This window comes from Manacus vitellinus, unplaced genomic scaffold (genome assembly GCF_001715985.3).
Source record: "Manacus vitellinus isolate BGI_N305 unplaced genomic scaffold, ASM171598v3 scaffold_15_pilon, whole genome shotgun sequence".
NCBI classification, from domain to species: domain Eukaryota; kingdom Metazoa; phylum Chordata; class Aves; order Passeriformes; family Pipridae; genus Manacus; species Manacus vitellinus.
In genome coordinates this window covers 1,898,091-1,910,305 of record NW_021939122.1, presented here as the reverse complement: position 1 = coordinate 1,910,305, position 12,215 = coordinate 1,898,091, and the positions used below count along the sequence as shown (strand labels likewise).

General features: G+C 35.2%; 1 protein-coding gene across 1 annotated transcript in view; it reads left to right on the top strand.

Annotated features, from left to right (window-relative positions):
- Positions 1–12,215, top strand: part of LRMDA (leucine rich melanocyte differentiation associated) — a 638,362-nt gene that overhangs the window by 525,529 nt on the left and 100,618 nt on the right. Inside the window, exon 6 of the mRNA XM_018068852.2 lies at positions 9,598–9,682. Within this exon, the coding sequence (XP_017924341.1) occupies positions 9,598–9,682 (85 nt within the window). The remainder of the gene's footprint in view (positions 1–9,597; positions 9,683–12,215) is intronic.

The following is a 12,215-nucleotide window of genomic DNA, read 5'->3' as shown; positions in this document are numbered from 1 at the left end:
ATTCCCACATGACAGAATAAGGATGCCTTGAAAGCATTTTTAACTGTCCAATTTCTGAATTCCTGTGCCTATTAAACAAGGAGATCAACGCAACTCAGCAACACTCATTAAAGTACTGGTACCTTATAAATTTTTAGGATATAGCTTTCATTTTCTGGCAGCATTGTCCATACTTCCTAAAAAATAAAGCAAGCAGCATGAATAACAAAGTGAAGAAAGGCCTTTAACATTGCAAACAATTATGCCTGATCAGTGAAATGTATTCACTGTTCTGCATTCCTCTGATTATCATTGAATGTATTTGCAAGTGATGATATTATGTTACTGATTTAATTTATGGAACTGTCTTGGAAGTTCCTATCAAAAAAAAAGCAATTTAGCTTACTGATTCTGTCTTTGCTTTTGAAGAATATGGGGACATCAGGTTGGCAAAAAAAAGGTGTAGAAGTTCTGAGTCATCTTATTTCAAAACAGAGGGCTATGAAAAGTAAGGAATTACTGTATTGTATGTAATGTGTATTTGAGTTCTACTTCAGTGTTTGTATGCAGCTTGTGTACTGTTGCTATGCCATAGCATAGCAGGAGTCTTGGCAATTGCTTCCATTAGTGCTATGTTTTGTAGTTGTGATGTAATTAGTCAAAAATATTACAGGGAATGGCTGAAGGAGACTTGGAATCTAATACATTATCAGTGTACTTCACGTAACAGACTTAGCTATGCTTTTGCATCCTCTGTTGAAGTTGTAATATCTGAAACCTCCATATTAGTCTTTCACTCCTTCAGAACTGTTGGACAATAAGTGAGATGTGATAAATGTCACGTTTGGGTATTGATGAGGTGGGGACTTAGAAAAAGGTTGTCATCTGCTAGCATCTTGAAATCCATTTGTGGTTCACTTCACAAGGCGCTTCAAAGAATAGTTGTCTGTAACAACTCAGAATTCTCTAGCAACAGTTGCAGAGTTTTCTGGTTTGGGGTATGACATGCTTATTTTTGGTTTGTTTTTTCCTTGCATTTTATTTTACTAGTATGTAAGCCCATTGAATTCTGTATACTGTAAATGAAAAGAAGGTGGCATGTGTCATATGTGAAGAATGTAAGGAAGGTAAAGATGCTGGTAAAGAAATGCAACATAAAATATAAAATTATTGTTTACCCTTACTTTCCCAATCTCAGATCAGGATTCAGGGCCAGCAGATTTTTTGTTGTTGTTTTATACTTCTGCGGGTCTTTTGTTGAGTTCCTGATTTTCATTAATAGCAGTCTAGGAGATGAAAAAGCATTAAAAAGTCTATTTTGGGGATGAGTATGATTGAGCAACTTTGAATTTATTTTGTAGTGTTATTTTAAATGGATTTATTCTTATTTTAAAACTTAACATTATGTTTTACAGTGAATAGATTGCTTGTTGGATTATATTAATGGGTATTGCTTTCATTCACTGTTGAGTTGCTAGAATGTTTAAGTGCTCCTTTAGGGAAAAATTCTGTTAACTACTGTAATGAAAGATACTGAGCCGGTTGAACAGTGAGGTTTAACTTATAAGAAATGAATATATTAGAATGTGGCATATGATTAGGGAGAGGTGGCAATAGTGAAGTTAATTTCCTTCAACTCATTAAGCTGAACTAAGTGAGCTGAAGAATCTCTTGCATCGTTTTGCTTTTAAGTGTGAGTAGCTAAGATATGATTTTTAAAAAGATACAAGGCAAATGCCATACAAGACTTTTTGTCTACTGACCTTGAAAAAATATTGTTAAAAAAGATGCTAAAATTCTTGAATTTAGAGTGATATAAGTTTCAAAAGAATGATCTTGGAAGTCAAAAAATCTGCCGGGTGTTTTTGTACGCTATGTGTTACAGTAGAACAAATCAATTCAGCCTCCTTAGATGCAGTCATTGCCTTCTGATTATATTTGTGTAAAGTCTTGGAGCCTTTGATCAAAGAAAGGCATTTGTGACTAGGTCTAATCCAAGCTCTTTAAGGTGTTTAACTTGCACGGGAAGGGGGTAGAGGGAGGGGGAAGAGGTTGATAACAGCTGGGATTTAAATTTAGTTTTGCTGAACTTTTGTTTTGAAAGGATTTCTATTATACACTGCTTCCTTTTCCATACAGAAGATGGATCATTGAGTAAACCTAAAAGGGAAAGAGGATATGGGAGGAAATGGGTGGGGACTTGGAATTAATCTTCTGAAGAAAAATGTTTGATCAGCGGGTAGGAGAGGATGAAATCCTCTGATGTTGACAGCAGGCAACTTTCTGACTAGTGTGTGATTGACAACTTTGATGCTCCAGTGGGGAGCGAGTGTCCAGCCGTGCTCAGGCATCCTCTGTCTGTGGGTGGTAGTGTTAATAATGTGGCAACTGGAAAGATTAATTGTGGACAAGCAGCAGGATTACGAGGAGGGCTTCACAGGTCTAAAAGGAACAGTGGTAGGAAGGCCTCTGATCTGTCAGCCCAAAAGGAAATTAGTTAGGGCAGGCTGGAGCAGGCTTAAAAAAGGGAGGAGGGGGGAGGGTAAGATGGAGTAATGGAAGAAGGAAAGCATTTAGGATATTAAAGCAAAATGAAGAGGATATTGAAAAAGGTCATAAGGGGTTGGAGCCAATGTTCTCGAAAGACCTTAATACACTACATCCTCTTACAGTACATGCAGAGTTCAGCTTGTTTTGCAGAGAACTGCAAAGTGACTTTTGTAGTGGTTAGAGCTGCCCCTCAGGTAATACCTGTTGCTTGTTTCCAAATAACCATGAGAATAAACTCAGTTAAGAATTTTCAAAGATGTCTAAGTGCAAAATACATAGCAGAGAGTTTACTTAAGCTGTTTCTTCAAGTTAGTAGCTGCTGTGTATTTTACTTCCCACCCTTTTTGGTAGAAGTAGAGATTTTGCCAATAAATTCTGTGTTACCATTAAAGAGGCCATTCATCATGCTTACTAATGTTATTAATCAAGATACACCACAGTACTCTTAAAATGAGATCATTTTGATAAATCATGTATGACATGAAAAGACTTTATTCCTTTTAAGTGCAATTTAGACTGTAATTTTTTTCCTCATTTATGATTCATGGGAGAAACATGGATAAAATTCCCTTGCACATTTACACCTTATCTTCAGTAATAATTCAAAACTGCTCTTAGATGAAAATTCAAGGGCTGATTCACCAAGGCTGAATGCCAGCTCATTATTTTCTGGCATTCAGTAGTCCAAAAATAATGTCCATACATTAGGTGCTTTTCACAATAGTTGAATTTGGCTGCACACCAGACATATCGATTACACTCAATTAAGCCTAAATGCATAAGAATTATCTGATGTTCATTTGCATTTTTGATCCAGTTGCACCCTGCTTTCAACCTTGCAATTTAACATTAAGTGAAAACCAAAAGGTAAAGTAAATTCAAGTGAGAAGTAGTAATCTCTCTTTTAAGAGAATAAGGGAATGCTTTGAATCCAAAATGCTTTGAATCTTCTTAAGCTCCACTACTTCTGTTAAGTAAGCAGAATTTTCTTGCCTTTTCTGTTGAAGGTTATTGGAATTGGAAGGCCAACCAAAATATAAGATCACTGTTCTCCTTTTCATCCTAATACTGCAATAATTTGGCCTACTGTATTAATAGCATTACATGTGCAAATAAGCTGCTAAAATATCCAGAATGAATATTTGCTAAGGTCAAAGTCCTTATCCAGTGATTATAGCTGAAACAACTGTGTTATTAATTAAATTTAAATATGTCAGAAATGTTTTTTGTTTATTCCTGTGTTTAGAACTATAAAAAGGAGATGTCTAGTAGAGAGATTTAATTTGGATAGCAGAGTCTGTTTCTCAAGTCATGATTCAAAGAGGATTGGCTTATCTGAGTTACAGTTCCCATTTTACTTCCTTCAGCAGCTGAAATATTTGAAGGAACTTGTGTGGTTGCCAAAAATAGCAGACCATTTGTATTTTTGAACCATTAGTCTCTACAAATTTGTTTTGACGCAGCAGATGTACAGTATGTCCTGATACTACACATGGTGTTCCCTTACTAGTACCATCCAAGTATTGTGTTTTTTATTCCTTGAAAAGTGGAATTCAGGGATTAAACAAATTAAATTTTATTTTTTTTTTGTCTAATTAGATTCCTACACTCTTGAGAGCCAGTTGACAGTTGACAATTTCCTTCCAAATGTTTCAAAGGTTTACTTTTTTTCCCTTCATTAAAGTGACTAATTTATGCTGGAGGTTTAGCAAAGACAACTGCTAACTGTGAAACAGGGAAAGTGGGAAATCCCATTCCTTTAACAAAGGCAGCCTTTCCCAGTAAGGATGCTGTGCCACCTCTTGGTTTTCCAGTACATAACAGTGTGTCAAGGTCGGTGACAAATTCTGGCCAGCCCATTTGAACTGTCTGGCTGAGATCACAGCTGGGGAGAGGGAGCCAGACCTGTTGTACCCTGCTCTTGTCAGGACCTGCTTTTGCATATCTATAGTCTCTATCCCTTTTTTCACACTTCACCCCTTTCTTTCCCTGGCTGTGTGGTTCTTAAGTTCACAGAAAAGCAAATACATTGTAAATAAAGTTGCTCTTCACTAACCATTCCCTAGGATGGAACAGTTAAAGACTTGGTGTATTGTTGCTTCCTGTGATATTTTCTTCTGTCATCAGGCTCTTAAAGACCTCATGGTGGTTAGTGCTCTGCAAGGTCGTGGAAAGAAACAGACCCTCTGAAGCAGTGTTTTGATACTCTCTGCAAGCATGTCATAAATTCAACCCAAAGTGAATACAGTACAAAGGGATTGAATCGACACATTGCTGCCATATTGGTACACAGATATTTGGGCAACTTTTCAAAACTCAAGGGGGGCCAATTTCAAACTATGACAATATAGATGAATTATTGAAGACTCTTGCTATTGTGTGTCTTTAGGAAGGTATGTGTGTCCAAGAGATCCAATTAGTCCTTAGCCTGTGTAGATGTTTATGGAGACATTTCTTAAAATTATAACTATGTAGTTATACTAAATATGTTAAAATATGATTAATTTTAAGCATTGAGTGTATTTAAGGCAGAATAAGCTTATCAGGAGAATATTAGCATTTGTTAGATAAAAAAAAAATTTTTGGGAACAAGTATTAATTAATCCTTTAAGTTGGAACTATACCATAGATTGTCCTATTACTCATATACCTTTCTAAGAAAATGTTTTTGTTAGTTTAAAAAGTGAATAATGCAGTGATTTCTTTTATTCTTAATTGTAGTTTTCCTGTGGATATATTAAAAATATTTTGAAATAAATAATACTTTCTTTCTAAATCCTAGTTTTGTATCTTGTAATGGAATATGTACCATCGGGCTGATCACTGCAATGTCACAATATTGTTTTCCATTTTTATTTGAATGTAAATCACCAAATGAGAAGCAATGAAATTTCAAATTGCTAAGGTAATTTCTCTGTGATATTACTAGATGACTTGGACAAGTGTTAAAACAGTGATAAATGAAAATAAACAGCAGTATCAGAGAATACAAGATTTCTTGGTAACCACGGGTCAGACCTAGAGAATGTGTATCATTCTGCCCCAAGAAATTTGCCTCTTCATCAGTTCCCTGAAAAGAAATTAGTCTCACTCTGAAATGCTGGAGGTTTGAGATATTCCCATACTGGGTAAGAAGTGTGTTGCAAAGGAGAAATCCCAAATGCTTAAAATCTTTCTAAGGTAACAGACACAAGAGAATCCTTAGTCTTTGTCTGTAGCTTTGTAGTAAACAGTATTTTCTTAATATGTGGTTTTACTACCATATCTCATTCTGCTCTCTACCATCTCTCTTTTGGATGATTTCTTGATCAAACTAAGATTTCTTTTCATGATGTCCTCTGAAAGTATTCTGGAATTAAATGTATTTAGCTAAGGCAATCTTCATTTATATATATGTTTGTATTGAAAGAATTTTACTTATCACATTTTTCCATAATTCCCTTGTGTATTGATTGAACCCTTGTCAGGAACATACCAACATGCTGCTGTTCCTCCTGTATTGTAAACTTTTTCATGTATAATAAATTAATGGCTAGTACAGTTACTGATGTGTATAAATGCAGAAAGAACTTGTGCCGTGCCTTAGAAATGAGGGTAAATATTAGCAGAGAAATACTAGGATACAAGTAAAAGCCATGTGACACAAATAGAAGAATATCAATGATCAATGAGTATTAATGATACTCCATTATATGGAATGATATTAGCCAATATGGGCTAATATCAAGCCACATCTTGCTCATCAAGAGAAAGCAAAATTTCCTAAACCATTACTTTAATTAAAGTTACCTGAAATTTAGTTTCTGGAGGGTTCTGGTGGGATTTTTCATTTGGGTGGATTTTTTTTTTTGTTGGTTGGTTGGTTGGTTGGTTGATTAGTAATGGTTTGGTTTTTTTATTCTTACTGCAGCTTCTGCAATGTCCGTAATTTTGATGATCGTCCTTTGAAAATCTGGCACTCTTTTACAGTCCATTTAGTATCAAATGGATATTACACTTTAGACAAAACACACAGGTTAATGTGAAGAGAGGTAGCTCAGTTTAGCAAATGTTTGGTTATGTGCATAACTTGGGGGCTGTGAGTAGTCTAACTTTACTTGCCTTTACTTTTAAGCCTCATACTATGATACACTGCAAAACTTGGGTGACTTTAGTGTTTGCAAAGATACAAGCTTCTTCTGCAATAATAATGTTAGAATTTCTTTATTGAGCTATTCGGTGACCTGTTCCTATAAAACTGAAGCTACCAACCATTTTAAACAGCCTTCCTGAAAGCTCTTTGCATGTATAGTTACTTTTCACAGCAAGAAGAACTTCTGATGCATATGTCACCAATACTTGAAGACATAACTGTCACATGTCAGTGCTGTCACTGTTATAATATTCCTGTGAATATTAAGAGTAATGCAATCTATACAAATCTCTTTGGAAAATAGCTTAGGGCCAAATGTCATTATGTACTAGAGAAAACAAATAGTTGTCTTTCTGCTGGTGCACAGGCTTTGGAACTTGTGCCAGTGTTTGTGCAAAACAATCCTAACCGTGGATGGTATTCCATAGAATTAAAGTTGCTTTAACTGAATGCTTAGCTCAAAGGTAATGAAAACTGTTCTATATTTGACAGGGAATTATATACTGTACATAAAATAACAGTAAAACACCAGTAAACAAACCCTTCTGTTCTTGCTTTTCCTGAAATTGGAAATAAAGCTAAATTGCCCCTTCACTCCAATATCCTTTTTAGAAGCTCTTGAATTTTGCTCACTCAGTGGTATATTGCTGAAATGGCAAACTCTCTTCCAGTAATTTTAGGAAAAGCTATCATCAAGCTGTCAACAGTCTAAATTGAGATTAAAAGTACCAAAGAGAAACCTTCCCTGTTATCAGAGTCCCAAATAAGTACACTTGAATAGGCAGATAACATCTAGAGTGTACAGTATGAGACCACTTATTCCTCCAGGTTTTTGAGTGATTTACAGGGATGAAGTCTTATGTTAAATAGTTAGTGACATTTTTGTTCTTGTCTTACCCAGAACCATTCAACCTAAAGAAAATACATAGTTGTGAACAAATGCCTGTTCTTGGAATTAGTTTCAAATACCCACTGCAGGGTATAAGGAGCTTCTATCTCTCCCTCTGACATGTTATGTGCCCTCAGCTCATATTGGTCATCAGAGAGAAGATTTCCAATACTTTGTAGTCCAGAGTAGATTGAGCTTCATGTTTACAGTTTACCAAAATCAAAGTATTATTCACTCTAGCTGAAGGTGAGAGTTCTGTCTATAGCAATATGTCTCTGAAGAAGAGGTTCCCTGATTTATTATCACTGGTGAGTCAGCAGAGGCAGGATATTCTATATTTTTATTCATATCTGATAAGTAGCATCCTTGCTGTTTAGGCAAACCAGTCTCTATTTAGACATTTGTTTCGATGCATGATGCATATTCATGTTGTGACCTGATTTTTGCTAGGGACAAAAATGGGATTATAACTATGGTCTGACATAGAAATTGGTGGCTGGTCTCCAAAAGCTTAATATACTAATCTACTCAGTCACTTAGCTCTTAACATTTTTATATACTATCAACTAGGAGTCCAATAGCTACAACAAAGAAGATTTTTAAGTTACAGCCTTTAATAAACTATTAGCATGATTAATTTTCATTGTTGTGGATTTCTGATTATCATTCTCAGGTTTGGTCTGGCAATTAAGATTTGAATCAGTATTTAAGCTTTGTCTTTCCCAAAATATTATAGTCCTGTTTTACAGCTTTATCAGATGTTGTAAATCTGTTTTTTAATTCTTCACGATTAATAAAAATATATAAATTTTGAGGATATGATTAATTACAAAGTAAGATTGAGGTGGATTCCTTTGATTGACTTCTGCAGCTTACAAGTCAATATCTCATTAGGGAAAAAACTGCATGGAAAATAGTAATTATTCTCTCAACACTCACTTTAGTAACTTATCATGAGATTCAAGAAATAGTTTATCTTTTGTATTTTTTCTCTTTATTTGCCTTATTTTTGCTATTAGAAATTATCGTGTAACTTTTAGTGAACATTGTCATTTGTGTCTTCTATTAAAACACATCATCTTTTTATGTGTGTTGAAATGGGTAGATTGTAAACACTCCAGAGCAAACTCTATATTTGAAACTGGACATATTACTACCATGATATCAATCTGTATAAGTTAAACTGAATTTTAAAAACTGGTGATGATTCATATTCACCAACACAATCCTTTATTTTCATATCTTCTTCCAGCAATGCAACACTGCTTCTCTATAACTAAAAACCAAGATGGTAAATGTGGCTTGTCTTGGCTTTATATTGTTCTTTCCTTCAACAGAAACATCCAACTGAAGGAAGATTACTTTACTATAAAGTATAGTTTTACAGTCTAATCTTTTTAAAATTGGAATGAGAGGATCTTGAGACTTTTATTATGGAGAAAGATTTGTGTTTCTTCTCTTCTCCCTTAACATTTTGGTATTAAGGTTTCTGACCTAGTCTTCTTGGGTATTTAATTCTTTTATTAGACTCCTGGTGTGGATTTTAAGTGTTTATTATTAATTCTATATACTCATACACTTTTTTTGCATAATAGGCACTATAATTTGTAATGGATCACTTCATTTAGTTCACAGGATGGTGGAAAAGGAAACTATTTTTGTTCTTTTTAGTTTTGAAAAGTATCTAAAGTGTCCTTACATGTAGACTCATTCATATCTTCCTTTATGTACATATCAATCTGTTTCAGCAAGAGGAACATTTTTAGCATTGCCTAACGATTTCCTGATGGTAATTGTTTTAAGTTGTTAGCTGTATGAAAATATTCTTTTAGCAATGATACTTCATTTATGTTGTTGGGTAAACTCTTTTGAGTGCAGCTACCTTGAGGGACTGCAAGCAACCTTAACAAAAAACAACTTAATCCTCCAAGGCTGGTGACTCTGTGCACCTGTAACCCCATCACAGCACTCATCTTGCAGGTGCATCCGCTTTGTATCATCATTGACCTCCACTCAGAATGCTGATAATGTTGGTTTTATCACACAGGCCTCCTGTGATGCTGCTTCTGCCTCTCCAGAGATGCACTATACACCTCTGCCTTCCGGATCCAGAGACCTCACCAATCACAGAGGTATGAACTAAACTTTTATTGGTATGAACTGCTGCAAGGTGATAAGCTTTACTGTAAGGACTTCTCTGTGTTAGTTACTGCTGCATTTCACTTTGCAGAGAACACCATGCCTTTCAAACACTAGATGAGAAAACCATACCTGTCAAGACTACAGATTTTAACTCATATTAAATAGGATTTAAAGGTAGTCCACTGGGAAAGCAAATAAATCTATGGATAATAACATTCAGTGATTTGTGTGTGTGTGAGAGAGAAAAACGTGAAGAGATTAGAGTGCTTAAACATTGCTAAGTAGATGATTACATGCAGCACTGGTAATTTTGAGAGAATTTGTAAACTTTCTAGTATTTGTAAAGAGAGCTTTTTGGCAGTTTAACAATTTAGGTCTATAATTTTGAAATGTTCACACATTTTCATTGCAATAAAAAGGGATTCTTCTCTGTTTTTCAACATTAAAGGCAGATCAGTGTTCAATTTCCTTTTTCATCAATCCTCAGATCTTAGAAAACACCTTAGGCAAATTTTCAAATTCCTTCTGCATACCAATGGAACAAAAAATTCAGGGAACAGGTGGAAAATTGAAGTCAGGAAGAGTACATTCCAAGTTTTTTCACCTCTGTTCAAAAAAAAAAAAGAGAAATTTGTAAAGCTTGGAGTACTTTTTTAGCTTTTAGCCTAAAACAGAGCAATGATCCTCTTATTTATTTTTTGTTATACGTTATTTCTACATTGATAATCTAAATAGTTTGTGTAGAAGCAGGTTTTGTATAGGATCCCAGAGTCAAAGTTAACCTTACATTTATGAATTGATGGTAGCTTATTTTAGTGTGTGTTCAAATTCTACAGCACTACAGAAGATGGAGGCAGCTTTAGTAGATTTTCATATTGCTTGAAACTTTCTGAGAGCATCAGGCAGGCAATGCACCTGAGCAAGGATCTGTGATTCAGGTGGGAAGGATGAGGAAAGCAACAGATTAGATTTTAAGTCATTGCAGCCTATATAACTGTCATTGTACCAGAGCTGAAGATGAATGTGAAGCTACATCGTGGCTTTGGTGTAAATTGATGTGGCATCCTGGAAATCAGATGTCCTGGAAGTGCTGTAGTGCGTTGTGTTTGGACACTGACCTCATGTAGAAACTGATACTTCCTAAGGAGGAAGGACCAACCAAAATCTTAGATTTGAGCACACAGCTGGACTTCAGAGATTAAAATAAAAACAGAAACCCCCCCAAAAACCCTGCAACCCATTGCCCTCCTGCTCTCCCCCACCAGCATAAGTGCCTTTGAATTTCAGATAACCATGTTGGCTTTAAGGTTGGATTTCTAGTGTTGGATTAAGTAGCTATACTCTACTAAGACAATAAATAGAATGACAGAATGTTGTACATCCCTGATGTCTATAAAAATACATAAAAAGTACCATTAAATGCCACGTATTCTCAGATCTTTTTATTTAGATGATGGTGAATTGGAAGTGTGGCTTCATGGCTGATTTTGTTATCTGACTTGACAAAAGAAATGCCAGTAGCATTAAGTATGAAAAGTTGTGTGCCTGCGTTATTGATTGACTTCTCTTGCAGTAAAGCAATTGTGTGGCTCTAGCAGGCATTGCAGATGTGTCCATGTGGGTGTTCATTCAGAACTGGAGCTTACCAGGTTCTAAGCACCACTGGCATTACTAAGATTTGAGAATACCTGCTCTCTTGCAATGAAAGGGGAAAATTATATTCCCCAAATTATGAACTTTTTACCTATAGCTATTCATATAATTCTTTATTACTTGTCTTTACTCTTCTCAGAGATCCTATGCTCTGTATGCTAAATATCCTGAGAATTTCCTTGTGTTTAAGCACAGTTATAAATAAAGTGAATGGAGAAGAGAGTGTCATCCAAAGAAAGGGTAAAATTATCCCTAAAAAGACATTGTTAGCATGATCTGATAAGCTTAAGTAAGTATATACAAATGTATATATATATATTCACAAGGAAATAATTAAGGAAACTTTTCATAATTCCAGGTGTTGGAACAACCAATTCAACAACCTCCTGGCAGGGTCCATTAACTCAATCAACTTCTTTTATACAAAGAAAAATCTCTAACTTCACAAGCCCATAAAAGATTAATTGGAGTCAATAGAAAAACCTCCAAGGAAAGAATGAAATACTTAAACAGGTTCTGAATATCTTCAAGTTTTTTTTCTTCGTTGAGTGCTTTCAGTGTTGTAAAATAGGATTGAGTCAGCTGTTGATATGTAAACATTGGCAGTTTTCAATGCATACTGGAAAGAAGAATGCTGTAAGTTTGTGAGTGTTCTTATTTGTCCCTGGAGAAACTTGTTTATCAGAATCCTAAAGTCTGGCAAATGGTTTGGTGCAGCTGTAAATTGATTTTTGGGTTGAGAGGGGGAAGAGGAGCAAGTTGGATATATTTGATTGTTACAATTATATTACTTAGACATTTCTCACTCTGTTTGCTCTCCCTGTGAAAAATCATAGCTAAAAACGTATAATTATGCATGAGTTACACCGT